General features: G+C 47.0%; 2 protein-coding genes and 1 long non-coding RNA gene across 4 annotated transcripts in view; 1 reads left to right on the top strand and 2 right to left on the bottom strand.

The window, feature by feature from the left end:
- Positions 1-28: 28 nt before the first annotated feature.
- Positions 29-20,211, bottom strand: DNAJC11 (DnaJ heat shock protein family (Hsp40) member C11). 2 transcript variants are annotated; one of them, XM_068171529.1, is made up of 16 exons: positions 20,060-20,211; positions 16,733-16,862; positions 14,654-14,727; positions 13,344-13,445; positions 9,161-9,289; positions 8,456-8,578; positions 7,459-7,532; positions 5,922-6,111; positions 5,502-5,587; positions 4,942-5,058; positions 3,839-3,994; positions 3,617-3,686; positions 3,436-3,493; positions 2,671-2,813; positions 2,116-2,245; positions 29-1,499 (listed from the first exon to the last, which is right to left on the bottom strand). In XM_068171529.1, the coding sequence occupies exons 1-16, from the start codon at positions 20,129-20,131 to the stop codon at positions 1,474-1,476; spliced, it is 1,680 nt and encodes a 559-aa protein (XP_068027630.1). In that variant the 5' UTR covers positions 20,132-20,211; the 3' UTR covers positions 29-1,473. The 2 variants fall into 2 exon arrangements, with proteins under 2 accessions (XP_068027630.1, XP_068027631.1); XM_068171530.1 differs by lacking the exon at positions 20,060-20,211 and adding an exon at positions 19,881-19,995.
- Positions 20,212-20,249: 38 nt separating this feature from the next.
- The window catches only part of CAMTA1 (calmodulin binding transcription activator 1), a 242,457-nt gene continuing 238,539 nt past the window's right edge, over positions 20,250-24,167 (top strand). The window contains exons 1-2 of the mRNA XM_068171512.1: positions 20,250-20,310; positions 23,758-23,851. Coding sequence (XP_068027613.1) covers positions 23,785-23,851 — 67 coding nt within the window. The 5' untranslated portion in view covers positions 20,250-20,310; positions 23,758-23,784. The remainder of the gene's footprint in view (positions 20,311-23,757; positions 23,852-24,167) is intronic.
- Positions 21,719-22,775, bottom strand: LOC137461787 (uncharacterized). Its single transcript, XR_010993484.1, has 2 exons — positions 22,223-22,775; positions 21,719-22,027 (listed from the first exon to the last, which is right to left on the bottom strand). It is a non-coding gene; the product is annotated as an uncharacterized lncRNA (long non-coding RNA).

The following is a 24,167-nucleotide window of genomic DNA, read 5'->3' as shown; positions in this document are numbered from 1 at the left end:
TACAGATGAAAAGGGAATGGGAGCTGCATTTCAGCTGAATATAATTTATTACACATTTTACATTTACTTTGAGATTGACAGAACGCTGGCCATAAGTGAAATAAAGCCCTGCACCAGGAACTGGTCACAACTGAGAAGTTTTGGTTTTAATAAAAACAAATGAACACCCCTTCATAATATGACCTCGTTTTTTACAGGGGAAAGCATTTCTTTTGGAAATCTCATTCTCCTGGTGCAGCGACCTGAGCACAGAGAACCACAGCTGCACAGAACAGGGGCCAGGTCCATGTCAGGAAAGGAGTTATGGCAGGAGTTGTCCAAAGACAACATGGATGTTTTCCCCTCTGCTCCCAACCATGAGCAATGAAGGCTGGTCTGGACTTAGCCAGAGCAAAATTATGATCAAGGAACAGCCATCACGATTCCTTGTCTCTCTGCAAAAGCCTCGGATGTGCTGATGTAGCCAGTGTGTAGCAGATTCTACAAGGTGCTGTTTCCAGCTGCTGTATCACCAGCCCCGGGCTGCCCTTCTGCTGGAAATCCCTGGCAGGGCTTCTAGGCAAGAAAAAGCCAATGGATCTGTGCCATAACTGCTGCTTTTCAGAAAGGGCAGATGAGTGTTATATTCTCAGTTCTTTATTCATTTGGCCTCTCTCCTCACTTTGGTATGGTTTACTTTATGAATTACATTTATTTTTGCTAGAAATAAGTTAGATGTGAAGAGATAGTCGCAGCATCAGAATCAAATGAAATTAATTGCTGTCCTTCTCCCTCACTTGCTTTCCTCTTTTCTGGAAATCCTTGACAATACATGGTTGTGGGTGGCAGAAGAATGAATAAAACTATGATACACCGTGTCCTTGTCTGGAAGAGCAGTGCTGGAAATGAGCATCTGGACAGATTGGTGCTGAGGAGGTCCATGTTACTTCAAAAGGCAAATTCATTCATACTTAAGCACATACTTTTCTTAACAAGTGCATTTCAAACACAGATTTGAGATTGAAATAATCACTGACCTCTCTCCAAAATATTTGCACAGGGGATTTCCAGGAGGTGGCCAGAGAACTGAAATTCCCCTGATGAGAAGGAAGAAGGTGTGTTACCTACCCCAGGAAGTACGTGGAGAAGTGAGAACAACAGGCCTTCGTCCCTGCTGAGTGCCAGGAGAGAGGTGTGAGTGCAGGAATGGGCCGTGGCCAGCTGGGAGCAGGGTGCCCGCTCAGCCCCTCGGCAGAAAGCACTGTGCACTCAGAGTCACGCTGCTTTATTGGGTACCGAGCCACAACTCAGATATTGCCTGGGAGCCGCCTGGAGCAGCAGGGTCTGTCCTTTTGTCCCTAACAGAACCGGCAGGACACCGCCTGCTATGCAGACGGTAAAAATAAAAGAGTCTCTGTTCAAACTCGCAGCGTCCGGGGGAGGTTTTGCAGTTTCTGTTGACCCAGGTACTGTGAGAGACGCGTGTTCCCCGGATTAGCCATCGGCATCGATCCTGTGAGCTGTCAGGGAGAACAAGGAATGGACACACGCTGGAGCCCACCGTTGTACCAAGGACAGGCAGGAACACTTCTGGCCGCTAATTAGACACAACTCAAATAAACCTCCAATGCACTTCTGGAAGCTCTGTCAGTTGGATGTGCTGCTCACACTGGGCAGGGAGCTGGTCTAGAGCAAACAAAGGTCTGTGCCCTTGAGCCAACCCACCAGACCCACAGGAGTGCCAGTGAAAGTTACCACAAGCAGATACTAGTTTCACAGATCTATTCCAGCAGGGAAAATATTTTGGCAGGTAAGATAAATGGGGACAAGAAAGAAATCTGACTCAGGCCTTCATACATTAAATTCACTCCCCAAATGGCCACCCACTGCACAGAAGGACACTGGCACCTGTGGGAGGCCTCTCCTTCCAGCCCCAGTTAGAGATACAGTCTAGCTGGTAAAAACAGCTGCAGAGCTGCTGCTGAGTTCTTCTGGACCTTAGTCCAGAAGCAAGTCCTGGCCAGTCCATTCCAGTAACCTCAGTTCTGAACCCCAGGTCTGTGTGCTTCACCACAGAGCTGAAGTAGTCCATTACTGATTCCCCAAGGAGGATGCTGGGCAGTCTGTGCTACTTACATTGCTTTGGTATCCTAAGGGCCTCATTGTCAGCTGACATCACTTGGTGCAGAACTCCTCGGAACTGATAAAGCACTTTCAAACTCTTCTCCTCACCCACACAGGGGTCGTAGAAGCCTGGCAGCCCAGCCTTGAATCAGAGAAGGACAGACTGAGCATCAGGGAATGGACTTTCACAGCTCTCCAGCTGGCCAAAAACATTTATTACTGCCAAGGACAAGGTGTCATAAAAAATACAAAGGAGTTTTGCTGCCAGCAAGTTGAGACACTGGGGAATCATCTCCACAAGTTTTTGGTGCGTGAAAGTAAACCAGAGGGCTGGGAAGTTTCTGGTGTACAGCCCCAAGGTCTGTAACACCCACTGTCCCAGTGGCACTGGGAGATGAAGAAACAGAAGTTCCTGGAAGTTTGTAATACTTGGTATGTAAATGGCATCTGTGAATTGATCCAGAGCCACTGGAGAGATCCCCTGGCAGGACACCACATGGTTCAAACAAAATTCTGAGCCACACATTTGAGTCCCTGAATCTGGGCTTTGACAGAACATCTACGTACCTTGGAGGCCTCTGTAAGGATGAGTTTAGAATCCTTCACCAAGCACTGCAGAGGCACAGTCACATCTATAACCTTCACCTTCTCGTTCTTCCTGCTGTTGTCGTTAACAAACTTCCCATACCAGGCATTCACTACAATCAGACCTGCATTTCCCAGGAAATCACAACTGTGATGGAAGGCTTCCATTGACAAAAAGACCATCCCAGCATTTTCTCTTGCTTTCAGTGAGATTTAATTCTCCTAGCCTGGACCCACACTTCCCAACAAAGAACAACATTTTTACTTGGGTGTTTGTTATCAACCTTCAGCACTAGAATGGAGTGACAAGACCTCGGTGCCACACTGATGTGACAGTCCAAGTGGATTTCAGTTCACTTTGGAACATTCTATGGAAAATTGCTAGTAACCATAAGATTCCCACTACGATTCAGGAGCAAACCATGTAAGGGAGAAATCAGTGAAAGCTGAACTTCAGACTACAAATTTTGCACCTATTTATAGACACACCTCTCTCTGGGCAAGAGGTGAATCCAGACTGTTGTCTTCAGTCTGTTGATCCACTTCACACCATGTCCCAAGATAAATTCTGTGATCCCTCCTAAGCTCAGGCACCTGGAGCTGAGTCATAATGGGGCTCCCCCACTACGTGCTCAGCAGCAACTACACTGCACTTCATCAGGAGTGGGAATGAAGAAAAAATACTTTTGCATTGTTCCTTCTTCTCTCCAAATTGATAGAACAAGTAAATGATATCATAATCTTTACCCATTCTGGCTTCCTCTGCTTCAATTATCCTTCGGACTGACTCCTGCATTAACCGGACCTGTCACGACACAAGTGGCAGAGCAGAAATCACACAGGGTCAGACACTGTGGCCAAAGGAGAATGGTCCAGAGTGAAAAGAGTTTCCTTTCACTTAGGGGACTGAGTTACAAGAAAGACTCACTGCAGCTTCAGCCTCCTGCTTCTTCTGTAGGATGTCGCTGGCTGTGCTCTCCCGCTGTTTCTCCAGCTCTCTGGCAGAAGGAAGGCAACATCTCATCAGGAATACACGGCTGGGATTCAGGCAGAAACTGGCAGGGTCTGCTTACCCACCCCAATTACAACTGACCCACAGCTTCACACAAATAAGCCCATGTGAGACTTCCTCAGGAATGTGCAAGCTCACCTCTCCTTCTGTGCCCTGAGGTAGGGTTTGATGACCAGCCTGTGCATGGCGAAGTAGATAACGAGAGGTCCCACGGTGGCATAGAACACGGCGCTGGGAAGCAGCTGATCTGTTAGATGGACAGGGAAGAAGTAGGTCTGGCTGGCCCTATTCAGCCTGCAACAAAGAAGAGCAGAGGGACGGTAAGAGGAAGAGCAGAGCTGGATGTGCTTGATGAAGCACACTTAGCAGCAGTGCTTGCTGATGAACCAAAGGGAGATGAATGAGGAGCTCAAAATGTGAAAGCCTGATAAACTGAAAAAGCCAACGGTAGAAAAGGCAGCTGACACCAGCCAGAGCCAGACTTTGAAGTAGCAGCTCGTGATAGTACCTGAACATTCTAAAGTTCTTTTTTTAATCTTAGGAGAATTTGCTTGGTCATTAATTTCAACAGAAAAAGGGACGAACATCCTCATGAAAGAAGAGAAAATGCTTCTAGAGAAGGCCTGTGCTTAGAACACTGGCATGGGCCTTCAGGGCAGGTGTACATGAATATTTTTCTGATGTCTGTAACAATATTTATTTTAGAAAACATGAGTTTCCTTGGGCCTGAATTCTTTGGGCTCTTTAGCACGCCACCTGTAGCTGGCCCCAATTCAAGTGCACCACAGCACAAGGACACTTAAGGAGTTCTGTCCTTCTGTGAACTGCAGCTTGTTAATGGTACAATTCCCTGCATTAGGTAATGGTAATTCCCTAATTCAAGCATTCACTTGTATACAGCATAATACACATGGAATCCATCTCTACTAATATTTTCAGAAATCTTCCATTCACTTACCAGAGTGCTCCAAATGTCACTTTAAGCTGTATTTCAGAATATTATGATGCACACACACACAGACAGGTGGCTCAGGCTGTGAGTCACACTAGTGGAAAGCACCCACTGCTTATGATATGCATACAACTTGCATTAGAGTTGAGGGCAGCTGCACCCTCTCCCAGTGATGTATCAATACACCTGTGTTGACCTGGGACTGGGACCTTCCCACCTGAATACTGGAAATAGAATCATGGAGGTTATGGTCAGCCTCTGCAATAAAGAGTTGAGATCTTGAACTGACTTGATTTTCAAGGACACTCCTTGAGGAACACCAACGCTGACAGTGGCTCCTAAAACACTGTGTCTGGAGATCTTCCTCTCTGCTCCATACTCCACTATGGTCCCAAAGAAACCCACCCTAGAATGACAGAACCAAGAACTGTTAGACAGAGAAGACACTTGAATTTCTCTTTACTGAATCCTGTAATTCCCAAACAAGTAAAGCATGGAAATGCATCTGTTTGCAGCAGATGTTGGCCTCTGGAAGATTCACGGAGTATCTCCAAGGTGAAATGAGACCTTCCAGCTTGCTAAGTAGTAAACAAGAACTTCTGGCTTTCTTACTGGGGATGATACAGAGATATCATACACAAGTATTGTAAGTTCCACTTAACTGCAGAGGCACACAGGGCCAAGCCTCCAAGACATTCACTTCAGCCTTTACCAGATTTAAAGAGTGAAAAGCAGGCTCCCAAAGGCCACAGAAGCATTTGCTTTGTGTGGAACCTGGAGGCCTAAAGCAGCAGGAGAGGACAGAGTCCTCAGGCTCTGAGCAATGTGAATTCCCTCTTGAGCACTTACTTGAGAGAACCTTTCACTCGTGTTTGATCCTCATCCTGAAACTTATGCTGGTAACTGACCATCATGAAAGAATGGGGGATTCCCAGCTGAAACACAAGAGGCACAAACGTATCAGAACATACCCTTGGCCACTGCTGCCCCCCAGTTTCCTTTCTCACAGAAAGGAAGCACAGAACACAAAGCAGAGATTTCCACTTACAACCTCTGCTGTCCATGTTGTCCTGACCCTACTGTAAGCTGACCCATGACAATGCCAAGAGCTGTGCTCTGCCAAACAGCTGGTTACCTATATTAGGTATATCACGAGACATACCAACTGCTTCCTTAGCCTCTAATCCCAAGGCAAAATACTGCTGGGACAGGAAGGTGAGGCCGCTCCCTCCCACGGGGCAGGATCACTGTCCTGCCTGTGGCTCTCACCTGCATGGCCACAGTGAAGTGGCTGGTTTTGGTGTCCCGGACAATACTGGTGTTCATGGCTGACTGGATGCCCCACCGCCACTGCAGGTAGCCCATGGTGTTCTTGTCCAGGTTGCGGGCCAGGACCGTGGTGAGGCCGGGGCGGACCCCACGGGATGAGAACTGCAGGGCGCAGTTTGTGGTGATGAAACTAGAAAAATGAGGAAAAAAATAGCCAGTGAAAAAACACAGCCTCCCAGGTAGCCTCAGGGTCTTTCTTGCCCAGGGACTTTACGGGGTGCCCAGAGACCATCCTGCAAAAAGCATGATGCTCGAGGCTTTTGAGGAAAAGTAAAAAAAAAAAACTAATTGGGACTGGCCTGAGCACAGCAGTGCCCAGGAGAGCAGGCTCTGCCCTGGTTTATTATCTGTGCCCAGGTGTGGTAAGTGCATTTTTCTCTCTTTCAGGATTTTTATGAAGGTGCACAGAGAGAAATGAAAGAGAAAACAATTTCTATTTCTACTCCCTGTTTTTCTCTTGTGGAATGTGTTTGGAGAATTGTTTATCTAGAGTGAACGCTTGGTTAGATCATGGTGGATTGTTTGGGCCTGATGGCCAATCGGATCCACCCGAGTCTGGACTCTGGAGAACAGAGTCACAAGTAATTAGTGAGTTAGATATGATAGTTAGAAAAAGTAGCATGTAGTTTTTAGTATCCTCTTCTATATAGTATATTAATGTATTATAGCATAATTATAATAAAGAAATAATTCAACCTTCTGAACTAGAGTTAAACATCATCATTCTTCCCATTGAGTTCACCAGCATCTACAACACCCAGGCAGCCAGCCTTCCCCTTCCTGCCCTGTGCAGATAACATTCTGGTCTCTGCAGAACAGTGCACTGGGCTGCTGGCACAGAGCAGCCCTGCTAGTCAATAATCCTTGAGCATCAGCACTAAAAACCAGTGCTAAAGCACTCTCCAGGGAACAAGAATCCTGTACAAGCTCTGAGGAATGGCAGATCCACTAAATTTGAAAATGTTAACAGAAGGAATCTACCTACATGAGCTCCTATGATGTTCAGACATGGCTCCAATCACAGGCCTTACCTTGTATTCTCCTTTGCAGCCTGAGATTTATATTCATTTGTGAACAGACATGACACTAGTGGCAAATTTGGCATTATTTTCCTAAAATACGATGCATCATCTCCTGTTTTGCTGTCAGAAACTCCCTCTCACACATGGAAGCCTCAGAAGAGTTCCCCATTTTTTGTTCTGTTCCCAGAGCAAACTTTTGTTGCTCTGCCTCAAGTATGACAAATCATGACAAAATCAAGTACAAATCTAAGGATGTGGAACACAGACCTTCCTTAAACTGGAAATATGAAAAGGGAGGGCACCAACACCCACAAAGAATGCAGGCATTTTGACAATACAAGTATGACCTTAAGTCTAAAGTGAAAGGACAGAAAATGAATCCAAAATTAATGTGGAGAGAATTCAAGTAATTTAGTTCCTTATTGTGGAATATTAACAATTTTTTTAATATTTACCATCTTGGTGTAAGATTACGAAATATCTTCAGCCCAAAGAGAGGTCCGTGAAGGTCTCCAGCTCCAAACTCCAACTGTTGGAACACACAGTGCCAGAGTGTTAGAAGAAAACATCCTTCACAATAGTGACAAAGTATGTCACGAGCACCATTTTCATCACAGCTGTTTTACACATCTGAGTAACATTTACCACCTCTTCCAGCACCCTCCCTTTTCTTCAGCTTTGCATTCAGAAGGAGAAAAGGTTGAGTTGGAGCTCAGGGGTAAAACAAAGCCAGTTTTGTAAAGCTACAGGTGACTGCTACTGGCACCTGCTTTGGTCACTCCAGGGAATGGGGAGAAAACTCCCACAAAAATCCCAATGCAAACAGGAAATCTCTGCCCTCACAAAATCCTGATGCAAATCAAAAACCTCCAGTGTGTGAATCTCAAACAAGAGGAAGACTCCCACTCTCCCAAGCTGAGGAAGCAGGCTATCAGGAGCTCATGTGCAAGAAGGAAGGCACAGGCAGCTTCCAGCTATACCAGTGATGCCACGAACACCTCAAACACAGCCCAGCTTGCAGGTGCAATATGGGACCTTCCAGCTGCTCAGACCAGATCTGCTGGGGGGGGGGTTCAAACTATTTCCCCCATAACTTCTTCCCATGCAAGCAAAGCAGTTTTGGAAGAAAAGGCCAACTACCACACTGCCCTAAAATGCCTGATCACAGCACTGTGCCTTCAGACAAAACAATCAGAAAGACTAGAAAGACTAGGTAACAATTCTGTCTGCACAGGTGAAGTCCAAATTGCATGGCCAAATGGAGAGAGGAGAAAAATAAGAAAAAAACAAGGTTTGGTATTCCCTTTGTCTCAAATTCCTTTAAGAATTTCTTTTTCTACATTTTACAGAACACAGAAAATGAGAGATGAACCACAGCTAAAGATCCCCCCAAAAAAATAGAACACCAGGTAATAGATTGAATATAAAACTACATAACAGTTGTACTCTTACCTCTCCCCATCCCTTGGCAGATGTCACTCGTCTCAGTGCAAGATTAATTGATCCCCCTCCATTCCCATTCTGGGTGGAAAGGTTACCAGACAGTATTGCTGTATCTGTGGAAGTCAGGGGTGCCTGAAAAAGGAATATATTGCTTCAGCTATCTCTGATCCCAGTTCACACATTTAGTGCATGTTCTGCAAGGACATAATCACCACAGCAGAGTTTAAATGGTTTTGTAGTCAAACATCAAGCATGGCAAAAAGTCAGATAATTCTTACAGTACCAGACGCTTGTGACACCGTAATGTACCACCTTGAAGTCCTGACCTTGAGCTGTAAACCATTCTCATCTCTTTAGCAGACTAAATTTCTACAACTCTCTGAAAGAGGAAACTCTTCCCATCCTTTTCTTTATGCACATCCTCAGGATTGGGTGCCATTTGCTTTCACCCACTGAACACATTCCATTCAGTGAGAACAGGGCACTGGGCATCTCCACTGCCAGGAGGGCAGGACCACAGCAGCCCACAGACCGGTTGCCCAAAGGCTACAGAGCCAACCCACCATTCTGCTGGCCCCAAGCTGCCTCTTCCCACCTGTGCTGGCCGCCGTGTCCCCCCCAAATCCCGCTGAGAGCCAGGAGCAGTGTGTTCTGTGTTCTGAGGCGCTGCAATCACTCACACCCCGCTCGCACGGCGGCGTTCACCCTCCTCACCTCGATGGACTGGGATATGTGCATTTTGTTTATCTCAATCTGGGGAAAGCTGCTCCCAGGCACATCTTCATACTCCTCGTCATAGCGATCAAACAGGTCAGTGGCATCTATTCCCACACTAATTGTTCCCTGAGGGATGACAAGTGAAACAGGCATTTAGCATTAGCAAACATCTGGCGTACACAGAACAAGTGGCTGAACCATCCCTGTGTATGATTACATTTTTGTGCAGATTTCCATTGTTCTGCAATTACTTTTACCACTCTATAATGCATTTCCTAATGCAGAAAAACAGAAGTGAATGATTACAATATTTCAAAGCAGCAATATAAATCATCAAACAGACTGGAGAAGAGGCAGTTTTTCAGGACTCAGCCCCGGGAGGTCATTTTTCTATTGTGACACATTACAGAAGCAGGTAGAACACCTTTACACAGCATGTTTCTTCTTTCCCCACAAATGACTGTGCTCTGTCAGTATTTAAAAGTTGAAGTAATATATTCTAGAAATTGATCTTCTTCAATGGAACTTGGTCAGAAAATCTCTACAGGCTTCTTCTTATGAGTTATTTAAACCAACTTAGTACTGAACTGTATCATTCACTTGCAATTGACCTTGTTAGTAAAATATTTTGATTTCTTTTTCTAGTTTACATTTTGTGATCAGAAGGAGGATTTGACAAAGACATACTTTTAGCAAGTGGTAAATATTTCCTTTCTCAGACCATAGAAAAACTTATTCCTACAAAAAACTAGGCCACAGCACAATAGTCTGGCTACCTGCTGCTGTGCTCCCTCAGACTAACTGCAGGAGTGTGTTTCTTTGAAAAAAGCACAATTAGGTACTTGTCTGGGTCATATAACTTCAAGAGGCTTTGGAAACCGTCCCTATGGACCCATCTGACAGCATCCCAGCTCCTATAAAACATATGGATTGCAATAAAACCCCCTCTCTGTGCACAAGCACAGGCTGAACTCTGAGCAGTTTGTATATGGAAACTCAATAGCTGGGTAGCTACAAACCCCACCCACACTAAGGCCAAGCATGGCTGTAATAAATCCTTCTTTCAGTCTGAGGGAACATTTTTCCTTGATCACTCCACTCTAATCAAATGCTGGACTGTAAATAAAAGAAGAATTGCAGAGTCTGACAGGACTGCAACCTTTTCTCTGCCTGGGCTCCCAGGCTATCTATTTGCTGTGGAGATTCCCAACCTCTTCTCAGTGTTTATTTTCTGATTACTTATGAAGCAAAAATTGGATAAATATCTTAAAACTGAAAGGTGTGGTTATTTCCAGTTGAACCCTGGAAGAGGGGCTGTGCCCCAGCTGTTTACTAACCACCCTTGGCAGCTGATGAATTTCAGAACAATTACATTCATTGTGCTGTGTGGTAGTGGCACCAACAACCAGCTTTTGCACTTTCAGGAACTATCTGCAAAGTCACCTTCAAGTGACTCCAGACCCTACAGCTTCTCCAGTTTCAGCCCTCTCCTATGCCATGCTGTTCCTTGAAACAAGGCCAAAAGAACAGGGAAGCAATGGAAAACCTCTAACCACCCTGGAAGGGTGCAGTCCTGTGCTAGCAAACACCCATTTGGAGACAATCTTGCTGTAGTTGGCTTACTGGTGCCACAATGCTGCACCCTTTGGAAAGAGGCACCAAGATCCACATGCATTCCTGAATTTCATTGCACCTCCTTTCTCTAAAACACACTCAAAATACCAGGATTTCCTTTTTCACATGTATGAATTGTACAGCAAATACTCCTCCCAAGGAAAAATGGAAAACACCTGAACCTCTCCATGAAAATCCACAAGATCCGTTCAGAGAAAAGGAGTGTCTCCCCGTTCCCTAGCAGAGCTCCTACTCTTCTGCCTTTCCCTGAGGTGAGAGGTGGACCCTGGGCAGACCCTCCACCTCCTGCCAAGCAGGTGAAGTCACCCTTGGAGGTCTGTGGATCTTGGCAAGGAAACTGGTTCAGGCACAAGCACAGGAAAAGCAGCAGATGGTAAAGTTAAAAATACTCCCAGAGAACGAGAGCACCCCTCTGCTCGGATAATGGAGGGGAGCGCTGCTGCTCCCAGCTCCCATCAGCCACCTGCTCCCACCACGCAGGAGCGCTCGCCGCGGGAAGGGCAGCAGGAGGGAGCTGCTCAGGGGTCAGTGGTGCCCACACTGCGGCACAGAGCAGCAGCTCGGCAGGGCGGGAAGCAGGAGTGGCACTACAGAACCATCAGAGCTGGGACTGGCTTTTAAAATCACCTTTGTATGCCAGCCTGTGAATACTGAATTCACTGATGGAATTTGTAGATGTGCCAGAGGAAAATATACTTCCTCCTTACTTTTTACTTAAGGATTTACCTTCAGGAAGGTGATACCTGGAAGTTGTGCCAGCCTTTGCCTTGAGGGACCTGTGTTCCTTACATATTGACCTTCCACAGCAGGAAAATAACTGGATTTAATTTCTCCTGACAGGAAGCGGTTCTTCTTAAACCTAGTAATGAACTTTTCAACCCTTCTGCGCATCTTTGAAAGCAAAAACAAAGCTCTAAAAGCAAATAGGAGACTCAATTTCAACTCTCCAAATTGCCTACATCTGGTTATTGCTCAACATTTCTGGTTAAAATGCTTTATTTTTGTGAAACTGTTTTACAGAACCGACAAAATGTTGGAAATTTCAAAATAACTTGTGCTCGTGTATGAAATGATCACAGCTGTGCTCCCCAATTCCACGGGAACACTGCCTGGAGAGGCATTTCCATCGGCTGCCAGCCTGCAATTGCTGTAAACACCCAGATGGCTAATTTTATCCCAGGACACAGGCTGAGGCTCACAGTGCAGCTCGCAGCCACGGCGAGGCGCCCAGGGAAAATGTCACATTCCTGAAGCAGGGAGCAGCAGAGTGGGAGATAACCGTGCCCCTCTCTGAAAACATCTCTCTGACCCCACTCACCTGCACCTCCAGCAGGGATAACTTGCCCTGCCTGGCTTGTGGCACACAGAAATCTCCTCCTGCCTGGAATAAAGCTGTCAACAGATACTCACACAACACTTTATGCTTGTTTACCCTTCCAGTACAAACCAGTTCTCAGTGTCTGTGCACTACCCGCAGCCTGGAGATCTGTACAGCCCAATTGCTTTGCTAAGAGCAGTGCAGATCCAAAGGTGGTGCCAAGGTGAATGTCTCAAAATATTACAGCTCTGCTTAGATGGATGTTTTCCTTAAGATTCAGTCCTAAGCACCACTGCAATCCTACATCTGTCCACTCAGAAGACATTGTGATTTCGCACTAATATATGAATTCATTTAGTTAATAGTAGATGCAGCTCTTGGATAATGTTAATCACTGCATAAGAACCAAGATTTTTGGGATTCAACAAGCTTTGAAACTTCAGTTAGGGACCATCCTGACAAACCCCAGGTTTGCCTCACACACTCATCAAGCCAAGAGCCAGCAAAGACACTGCAAGTCTGAGCTATGGATACTCTGGCCAATTGCCATGTCCATCTTTCTCTGCCATCCCAGTGGTATTCCTGAGCACCTCTGACCAGCCAAGGTTAGCTGAGGTCAGTCACTCAGGGTCAGAGGCTGCTGCTCAAACAGACCGAGATGGGAACAGCATCCAGGATGATTCTCATCCTGAGGGCACGATCACGCTTTCCAAAAACAGGCACTAACTGCAACACTGGCAGACCCTCCACCCTGTTCAGATTGACTTTGCTCACTGTGCAGCTGCCCAGCTGGCTTAGGGATGCCTCAGATTTGTTGCTGGTTTCAATGTGCATTTGAATAGCTCCCTGCATTGTTGTGACACTGCAGCAATGCCAAAGGGAAAACCTGTCAGGTAACTGCAGTGAGTTACATTTTATTTAGTAAACTTGGAAAGCAATCATAAATATTTCAGTGTTAGATCTATTTTCTGAAAATTGCTGAAAAAGGTATTTTGTCTCAACATGTTTCACTAAGAAAAGAAGAACATTCAGTAGGGGATTGTTCAAAGAATGAGCTGTTCACCCTATATTATGCAGAGAAACTGCATATGCAAGACAGAAAGTCATGCAGCAAGTGTAGACACCTGAGGGGCTCTTTCCTACAGGCCCTCACCTAGGCTCAGCACACCCTGCACACTGGTGATAATTACAGACCACTCCTGAGACCAGGATTAAGTCTTTGCTTACCTTTGGATTAGTTCGCTGCTGCAGTCTCCTCTCTTCCCTCTCTCTCTGCAAACGCTCAAATTCTTCCCTGATTTCAGCTGCAGTTCTCTTTCGTTCCACAACCTGCTCAAAAAGAAATGAAAACCAAGCAATTACCAGACAGAGGCTGCTCAGGGCATTGCAGTGCTGGGGGGTCAGGATGGATGCAGGATACACTAACACAGTGCCCTGGCTGCTGAAAGCCACCCTGCACCAATTTCAATAGTCAGAGCTTGGAACGAAGCACCCGGGCCAGATCAAAGGGCAGGCATGAGAGAAAACCCCATGCCTTGAGAGAAAGGAAAATGGTTTTGTTATTTCCATTCCCTTGACAAAACCAGGGCAAAGAGCTGTCCAACCACAACTACAAGACACTGCAGTGCAGTTGTTACCCTCAGCGATCCATTAACTGCTCTACCAGGTGTGGACACAAAAATGAAAATAACTGAAAGTCTCTGGCCTGAGGTAAATCGATTCTGTGAGAGTTGTGTGATTTTAGGCTATGCTGGTTCACAGCTGCTTACCTGACATGGGTCAGGGAATGAGGGTTTTATACAGGCCCAGTTTTGGAACGGATAGAAAGAGTATTGGATTTGGCTCTTCAAAATAAAATCAAGTCTGCCAAAAGCAGTTAAAAAATCTGTTTTTCAAAGCATCTGCTATAAGCTGGATCTGCTCCACATTTCTAGCAACTGACTCCAAGTTTGACCTTGGTGCTGACCTGGCCCAATACCACAGGATTCTGCTTCAAGCAGCATAGTGCAATCAACTAGGGCTGGCAGAGGCCAGGGACTCAAGAGCTGGACAGACATGAATGGACAAGTTCTGTTTCCAAGCCCATAAAACCCAACCAAAAACTAAACCTAAACAAAAACACTAAAAAAAACACCTCCACCCCACCCCATAAAGACCAGGAAGAAAAAGTAATTTCAAACTCAGAAGCTAGTGGATGCTGAAAAAAACAAGTTTTGGATGAAAAAGATGGGACTAGATGGACAATAATGACACATTTGTCTCAGATAAAGATGTTGCATGGCATGGTAATATCCTTCCAGGGAACTCTGAATGTCAGGTTTATTGTTCTCTTGTCAAGTGCAAAACTAAAGGGTTCTTTGAAAATCCATCATGGTGTTCCAGCAGGGACAGAGAGAGACAGAAATAACTAACCAAGGATTCCTTCAAACCAACAGGCATTTATTACCAGCCAGGTGTCAGTGCAGCTGATAGAACAATGGCAGATAAAGGTGGGCTTAGTCAAGGCCACTGGCCATAACATGCTCAATTTCTCTCACCTCCCAGCCTTCCATCTCCAGTCCTCTCCTCCCATATATGTCATAGATGGCTCTGGTCTGTGGATCACTAAGCACTGTAAATTGAAACCAAAAGAGAGGAGAGAACTCAGTTTTTGGTCTTCTCCTCAGATTTCAGGCCAAAACACTCATGATATTTGGAATTCAAGCACAGAAGCATCTCGTTCTACAGTTGCACATTAACCCCTTTGATGCTTCCCCGTGCTTTATTGAGAAGACATACTGACTTTTCCCTGCAACAAATCCAATTTTTTTCATCTTCTTTTCCTAAAACAAGAAAGTGGAAAGAACACAAAAGACACGCACCTAAGTGAATGTGCAGGTGGGGTTTCTAACACTGCTTCCTTTGAAGGTGACACAAGCCCTCTAACAAACATGGAGATTAAGAAAAATTTGGCCAGAGCAGTCCCTGGGCCCTTCCTGGGATTGCCATCCAGCTCTGTCTGGCTTTCAAAGCTCTGTGGTGCTTCCTTTGATTTTCCTCACCAGCATGTCCACTGATCCTTCCTCACACATGGGACATGCCAAGCACCAACAAATCAATTTCCACGAGGCAGTTCACACCTTGCCAAGCATCAATAAGGGGTAATGGCAAAGGGGTGTGTAGAATCAACCTCCCAAAATGCCACCCAACACAATGGACAACACAAAATACAACAGGAGACAGCAGAACAGTTACTTTAGAAAAAGACTAGGCACAGAATTAGGAAGAGTCTCTAAAGGGTTAGGCATATTTAAATGCATAAGCTCCTATAACACACCTTGCTGTAAGAAAAAAGAATCAAAAAATCATTGCCATTTACTCCTCCAGGGTTCTAAGACCAGCTTTATCATTATCGTGTATTTTTTGAGACTGTGGGGAAAACTGATGTGTCCCCAGGGAGCTGGGGGAGTAGTAAGGCAAAAAGAGACTTATACTGGTAATTGAGTTTTGGTCTGAATTAGTGGAATATTATTGGACTTGCTAAATGTCACAGGCAGACATTGTTTTTTATGAATTCTGATAAAACGGATCTTTTGTTGTGTGATACTAAGAGATGGAAGAGGAGAAAGAGAAAATAGAGAGGAGGTGGAGTGGCTCATTTCCAAGATGTCAAAATTTTTGCACTCTACACTCCCATTTGGTACTAAACGAGCACCAATTTCCATGTTCATTGCAAGGCAAAGCCAAGAGCAGCCAGAAAATTCAAAGGGAAGCTGCTGCCTCTAATGTAAGGCCACTCACCACACTAAAATGAAATTACTGAAGCATTATGAGTTTTTGTTCTGCACATCATCAAGGTCAGACTTTCCCTGCTCTCCCAGCAAAAGCTTCCACACGTCCTAACACCTAACCTAGGGACAACAGGAAAGACTCCACACATGCTCAAGTCCAACTGGAAGGAACAAATGCTTATCAGTCAAAACCAGGGGTGTAAAAAATATTCACTCATATTTGAGGTTGAATGGGGGAATATTTATTCAGCATTTTGCTTTAGTTTTTCTTTAGTTCCAGGACTGGGTGCACCAGGTTTGTAACAGGGATGATTCCTACCAGCTTCTAATCCACCTCTACTCCAGGTGCAACTTGCACACAAGGATTAAAGTAAATTTCAGTTTAATTCAGAGTATTTGAAAAGGGCTTTGGCACAAGAATAAACTAACTGCTATGAATCAGTTGTCCTACTCTCAGTAAGAGCATATAGAAAAGCTTGCTGGAAAGGGAGACCACAGCCAGATGACAGGGAACAGAATCCAGGGATGCAGCAGCTCCTCAGTACAATATGAAATTATCTATTTGAAGAATTTCAGTCTTTATTCTCTTATGGAAGAGGTCTTCAGAAGTAAGGGAAGTGATGAGAAGACCATTTACAACATGCAGGAGGTAAGACAGACACTCCACATCTCATTCCCTGCAGCATTTATATGGCATTTCTCCTCTGACTTATGGTACAGAAGCAGGAAACAGCATTGGCAAGTATCAGCAAATTTAATTATTACTTTATAATAATAAATAGCTTCAAAAAGCATGAAGACACAGCTCTCCTAGAAACCCCCTGCAAAGCTCAGCCTCCCCCTGACCTTCATAGGCTTGGTGGACAAGGTTGAAGAGCCGCTCAGCCTGGGTTTTGAGCTCGGGGTCGCGGTGCTTGTCGGGGTGGTACAGCATGCACAGCCGGCGGTACGCGGCCTTCAGCTCCTCCTGGGAGGCCTGTGGAAACCACCAGAAATGAACTCAAGGACAGCCACTGCCATTTCCAAAAGGCCACTCTCAAATCAGTCCTGAAAGGGAAGTCAGTCAGCTGTTACATTGCACTACTTTGGCCCAAAATCAAGAATGGATTATTGCTTCACTACGGAAGTTAATAAAATATTCAATGATCACACCAGGATTGTCCACGCTATCTCTAGTGCAATAAGGGATGTGTATACCCAGGTACAAAAAAATTATATAAAACCCCCACCATCCATGTTCAGACTTCAGCTGTATCAGGCAACTACTATCCCCTCCAAATCAGAAGAGCAAGAAAAAACAAAGTCATCTCAGATAAAAATACATAAATCCAGAGATGTACAACAAATTTTACTCATATTTCAATCTTAACCCTCAAGGGGACGCTGTAACTATCCGAAAGCACAGACTTTCCTCAGCTGTGAGGGTAGGAAATGTAAACCCATGGCTCTGCTCTCATCCCAGCACCTGCCATGTGCTCCCCAGTAGCCCATTCTGCTCCCCAGCAGGGTCTGTGTTGTGCTGTGAAGAAGGAAGGTGCATCATCTGTCCACAAAGCCACAGCCAGATAACCATGAGAACGGTGTGCCACCAAAGGCATCAAGAACGAACCCACCTTGTCCTTTACTGCAACCACTCTGGGACCTCAGATGGCACCTGGCCTCGTCCCAAGGACATGGATGGCTCTTTCAGAATCAATAGGGAAACACCCCTGCTCCTTCCATTATCATCTCCCAGCAATGTTATTTTTGGACTCTAGAGAGTCTCAGTAATCTCCCCCGTCTCACCTCACCCTGCTACATCCCTTGCATTGCAGTTCCTGCCCATTCCTTAGAGATTGCTTAACACCTACATTTCAGAAGTACAGTTGCTAAAATCAACCAGAACTTCCCCCAGGCAGAGCTTGAAAGAGCCCAGCCATCCAGTTCCCAAACTGTCCAGGCAAGAACCAGTTCCCGGGCACAGGAAACCATTCCAGGAGGATACATCCAGAGTAAAAGAAACAAAACCTGATGGTCCAGGCTGTCCCCAGGGGCTGCCACAGTCAAGACCCAGTGCAGTCAGTGAGGGGGTCACTCAGACAGGAGTGGATTTACAGACACAGATTCCATTTACTGTTAACACCTTTCAAGAAGCAAAGCTGTCACAGGTTCCCAGCTTTCACTGGGGAAATAAAGTTCCTAAAAGGTAATTTCTTAAAGTGACATCTTTTTTACCCACTTGTGGCAAGGAGGGTTTCCATCACAGAAACACACTCACTGGTGTCACAATGCCAGGAATCCATTTGGATTTGAGGACAGCTCCGAATGTTTTTTTTGCGTGTTTGTATTGTTGTTTGTTAATGTTTTAAAATGATGCAGCAAAAGGGGAGGTGCCAAATTTGCTGGTCCCAAGACAGTAAGGACAGCTACAATTAGTTTTTTCTTTTTACTACCTTGTGCTTTCTCGGATATCAAATTTAAACTCAACTGGGAAGGCAGGGGAACATATAGGCCCAAAATGGCATTTTAAAATCCAATTAATGATAAATGGTTTAATGTGCTATTGATTATATAATAGGAATGAGCAGGTTCATCTTTCATAAATGCCATGTTCAATAAAATGTTAGATTGGGCATTTCATCATCACTGAGTAGTTTGGGTCATTGGTTCAATATTCCACAAGCAACAGCATCTTCAAAACCACTAAAGAAACCCTGACATCGTTTTTAGACTGCCAGGAAATGCAGTCACAAATAATTGCATATAAGTTACATTTTTATTACCAAAACTCTGGTCAACATTAAAAGGCTTCATTTAAGGTCTCAAACGCAGCACCACATTTTTAGCAGACTAATATGTCTAAAATATGAACCATTCTCACACACACAGAGCAACTGCTGCTGACAGGATCCTGCCTCCATGGGGTCACTGCAGCTCCAAGCTCAGCTGCCACATCACCCTGTGCTCAGCACCCAGACATGCTGTCCACCTCATCCACCACAGGCCAGCACTGCTCAAGATAATTACCAAGGGGCAATTAACAAAGCACCTGCTCCTCTCTGTTGGAATTACTCCCTTGCAGACCCCTTTAATTCAGTTTCCAGCTCCCTGCTGTGCAAAACCTGAATGTCCTGCTCTGGAAGCCTGGCTGAGTTAACCATTAAACTTTCCCCAGCAGTCACAACCCTCGCGTGGTTCCCACCTCTCTGTTTTAACCTCTGCACGCAGCTGACGTTTCGGAGGGGAATTACGAAAGCTCCCAAGGAATGTGCAAGCATGGCCCTGCCGACTTTGAACCAGGTGAGGGCTTGACATTTTTTTAAAAGGAGCTCAGCATCAGGGAGTTCTGCAAACAGTGTGACCATCACACGCTGTTCCCTCAGGAACGCAGCAGGTTCCTACACACGAGGCACAGGGGACTGTCCCCGCAGCTCAGAGACTGACAGGAGTCCCGAAGGGAATTCTTCCAAGCTCAGAGTGAGTCGCTTCCAAGTCTGGATATCCTATTGCACGCAGCAGTGGCGGTTCGGAGCGAGCCTTGTGCAGCTACCGCGGCCACACCCAGGCTGATGGACTTGATGGGCTTTTTGTACATATTTATGCCCACACAAATATATACACTGCAGTTGTGCTTGCTGAAACAAACGACAGCACAGTTCCTACATCCAGATCTTTGTAGCTCTGCCTAATAATTACTATAAAAACCGCGGTTATCTCCCAATAAGTTCCGAACTATTCCACTGTAACAAACCTGCACCGATTAATATCCATCTAGTCTTAGAAGTGAAATCAAGGATTCTCGATCCTCCTTTTCTTGGCGGGAAAAACGTTTTGCAAAAAAAAAAAAAAAATAAAAAACCCGGGTGTTTCCAAACTGGACACGCTCGGGAAGCCTCCACAGCCGTGCCCGAGGGGACGCGGCTGCGCCCCGCGTGCGCGGCGTTGCATCAGGAGCGCCCAGACCGCCGCAGTTCGGAGCACACCACGCATTTCTCGGGCCTCAGCGTGCGCTCACCCGCCTCACTCAACCGGGAGCCCCGCGGCCCGGGCCGAGCCCTCCCGCCCCGCCGCCGACAGCAGCAGCAGCAGCCCGGCCCGGGCGGAGGACACGCCGCAGGGGCGCCGCTGCCGCCGGACGCACGCGAGGGTCTGGTCTGGTCTCCTCTCGCCTCACCCCGCCCCGCCCGGCCCCACCTCACGGCGCACGTTGAGCAGCCCGTAGTAGTCCTCGTTGTCCGGCGCCTCCTCGCCCAAGGCCGCCGCCATCGTGCCGACCTCTCACCCCGCGCCGCGCGCCGCGGCGCCCCCCGGCGGCCCGGCGGCCCCGCCGCCCGCGCACGCGCGCCGCCGCCGCCGCCCCCTCGCTCGCGCGGCCCGGGCGCGTGCGCGTGCGTGAGCGCGGCGCGCGAGCCGGGAGGCGGCGGCGGCGGCGGCGGCGGCGAGGGGTGAGTGAGGGAGGGACGGAGGGACTGAGGGAGAGAGCGAGGGCGGGAGCACGGACCCGCACCCACCGGCACCCACCGGCACCCACCGGCACCCAGCTGCTCGGCCGCGCTCCGCTCCGGCCACGTTTCCCCTCGTTCTTCGCCCCGGCACTCTGACGCGTCTTTGCCGGCGCGGTCGCTCCGTAGCCCAGCGGCGGCTGTGGCGGTGTCGTGGGTGCCCAGGGCCTCCGTCCGAGCCGCTCCCGGGGGATAGCGGGAGGGAGGGCGATCGCGATCGCCGGTGCCCGTCCCCGGTTCCTCTCCCGGTGCCCGTCTCGGTGCCGCAGGGCCCTCGGTACCTGCCTAAAGGGCAGTCGCTCACTCCGGTCATTGACGGGACCTGTAGGTGCAGCCGCTGCCACGAGGCCTCTCTCCCCGGTAACAAGGGGGCGATTTCCGTGCTGTCACCATCGAGTCGCTATTCCGTGAGCGATTCCCGGCTCCGGCGGGGCTGGCGGAGGGCAGCGGGGAAGTCCTGCAGCCCGGTACAGCGGAGGGTCCCCGGGCAGATGTGCCTGCACGGCACCCGAAGGCGAGCACAGCTGAGCTCAGCGATGTCAGACGCACGGGCACAGCGCGGCTGGCGAGGGCACACCGTGGGCAGAGCGTGTGCTCGTTTGTCACCGGTAGAGCTGGAACTGTTTCCCTTGGATCAATAACGCTGCTTTGGCTTTTGGCGTAGAGAGCGCGGCCCTGGGGTTCACGCTGTGCTGCCCTCCCTGACCGTGGGTTAACTCCCCAGGCCCGACCAGTACCGAAATGGAAGGGAAATGCCCCCAAAGTGTGCAGAGCTCAGAGATTTTAGCAAAAAGGCTGCCCAGCTGGTCTGCCAACGTGAACCTCGTTTAAAGTGGACAGACTGGGTATTAATGCTAAGGCTGTCAGGAAGAAAAATAAGGCCTTCTGTGCTCATGTATGGATGTTGCCCAGTGGCTGGATCTGATATGTATGTGGGGATGCTGGAGTGGTTTTTGGGTACTGCTGTCTGTAAAGGGCAGTGTTTGAAAGGCCGCTCATTGACACCAGTGCAGCGCAGCGTGAAGCTGGAACCACATTCCCATTTCAAAACTCAGCTAAGTCTGCTTTGGATTTTATCTTCATGTCACTTTTATTTAAAAACAGGGATGTTTTAATATTTAGTAAGTTTTTTTTCCTCATACAAGGGTAGTTAATGAGGAAGTATTTATTGTATTATAGCAGTTCCCCTGCATTCCTGGTGAGTGAGGTGCAGTGCTTGGAACAAGAGGTGCACAAAAACTCCCTTTCTGAAAACCTTCCAGAAATGGGTCTGTTCTGCAGGGAAGCACCTCTAGCACTGCTTTTCGTCAATGAACCCACCTGCTAGACAGGTTTTTTTTTTTCCACGTGGTTTAGGAGTCATTGAGTCTGTGCAAGAATGCAAAGGAGATTAGAGTTGTGAGGATGTCAGTTGCTGTGGCAACGCTATTTCCCATGGATTTTGGTCCTGTCGTAATTATGCTCTTTTTCTAACTGATTTGGGAGCTCTGTGATCCCTGGGGATGATTAGTGACAGAGTTACTGGGGATCCTTCTCCTCACCAGATTGATCTGACGCTTTCCTAAAAGACCCAGCTGCTTGTTGCCAACGCTGGCTGCTGTTCCCTTGCATCACAGATGATTCAGGGGAATTTTCTGGGAACGTTCCACAGGTGTCACATCTTGGCAAGGAAATATAGGAAGAGAGAAATACGAGTTTAGGGAGCTAAATATGAACTGTGCTTTCTAAGGATGTAGAGAAAGCTCTTTAAAACCCTGCATTTATAACAGAGGAAATGTAACATTTGCAAAAATGTAACAATTGCAAAAAGCAATCCGATGGGAAAAAGAAAAAAGAAGAAAAGAAAGAAAAGTACTTGTTTGTGCTTTACTGACTTGCCAAGGTTTGGCTTGGGGTACAGTATTCCTCTTCCCACATTGGTATTTGCAGGTGGAAGCTTTGTGGTGCTGTGTGGGGCACAGTCCCTGCAGCAAGAGAAGCAGTCTCCAGGACTCAGGTCCTGGGTTTAGCTGGGCATGTGTCCTCAGACTTGTGACACTGTGGCTGCTGCTTCAGTGCTCTCTAATAAGCTGTGAGTAGCCTTACTAGTGGTGATTCACCTCTGCTGTGGTAGAGCCAAAGATACCAGAGACCTTCATCATGGAATCTCCCGTTGCAAGCGGGCTAGATGGAGCTGCCCTCCCTGTCCCTGAGGGTGGCAGGTGACACTGTGAGGGGCCCAGTGTAGCAGATTCTCTCAGGGACTGTGATCATGGTCTCAGCGCTGGGAACCTGTCCCCTTGTGGAGTGGGTTTGGTAATATTAACTTTAGTTCCATCGCAGCTCAATGGAGAGAAAAACTAGAAAGTGCCATAAATTCAGCTGGGCTTGTCAAAGCTGTCAAATTACCCCCTGACAAAGCTCCTGCCTGTAATGACTACACCGTCAGCTGGAGGGGATGTCTGCGATGGGGTGACAGCGCCGGGGCTCAGCACCGTTACACTTGTGATGTACTGTCATCGGGGGCTCCTGGCTGCCACTCGAGGGTGATGTTCTGAGCAGAGTTAGCTTTTTAAAAAATACCTAAAAACCTAAGGGTGTACACCAGCATCCTGCCCTCTGTTCTCAGCCAGAGTAATGCTGACTGCTAAATTCTAGTAAAGGTCTTTCTTGGCCCCATTTGTTAGTATTAGGAGTCCAGAGAGATAATGTCTTTGCAGGTATAAAAGGTGCTATTGATTTCCTGTTGCTGTTGTCCTGAAATGTGCAAAGGGTGTCTATGGAGCAGCGACAATCCTCCATCACTAGCTTTATAGGAAAAGAATGCTTACTGAATCTCTTCCCATAAAATATAATCTCTTTCTCCCTTCCAGAATTTGCTGGCCCCTGTGGGAGTTCCTTATGTTATGTCTTTGAGAAAATTGATTTTTTTTTTTTGATCTCTGCTTTGTACACTTGTGTTTAGTCTTATTTTTAATTTGGCTCATGTGATGTGAAGGCTTCCCTAACATTAAACATGTTTTCTCAGTCTTGTATCGCTTCTCTTTCATATAGATTAATACTTTCAGAATGTTTTAAAGTAAAATAAAGATATTTGTCTGGCACAAGTCTCTCTTGTTGTTGTGGGATTTTTTTTAGTTTGAGCAAGTCATTGCCCTGCTCCTTCTCTCCAGACAGGGCTGAGGCACTGACAGCTTTTCAGCTGCTTACAGGTAAATTTGTGGTAAGTTTCTGGAGTGAGCACACACTTATTGATCATGGCTGAATGACACCATAGCCCAGAGCACAACTTGCAATGTTGTCTGCTCAAGGAGCAAGGTGGTCTTTGAACTTTAACCGTGGCAAAAATACTGTCAGATTTGTCCTTTCCTCTGTGTAGCAAATGACTGACTATGGGATTTTTCCTTTCAGGGAGGAAACGGCAACATGAATTCATAGATGATGAGTAGGATGCCAAAGCCAGAGATGACAGTGCTCTTGAAGAAATGCTGGGTAGAACAAAAAGGTAAAAGGAACAGCTAATTGAGTGCATTTCAGAGCCTGTGGGACTTTGTGGGGTACCTTTCCTCACGAGGCAAGCGGCACACCCCCTCAAACCGGAGCTCAGTGTTCTGAATTCCCTCCTCCTCTGTTTTGCATGAAGTCCCAGTGCCACCTCTCACTCCTGACCTGCTCTCTCTCTTTGCTCGGGTTTTCCCCAAAGTTGTATCATTATGTATCTAAACCCCACTCAACTCATCCTTTCCACCCTGCCCCTGCATGTGTGCCCTGGCAGGTGCAGCAGTTCTCCCTGCCCCACCAGCCTAGCAGTTACTCCAAGC

Source organism: Anomalospiza imberbis, chromosome 23, assembly GCF_031753505.1.
Source record: "Anomalospiza imberbis isolate Cuckoo-Finch-1a 21T00152 chromosome 23, ASM3175350v1, whole genome shotgun sequence".
In the NCBI taxonomy this organism is placed as follows: Eukaryota; Metazoa; Chordata; class Aves; order Passeriformes; family Viduidae; genus Anomalospiza; species Anomalospiza imberbis.
This window is presented reverse-complemented; position numbering and strand designations above follow the sequence as displayed.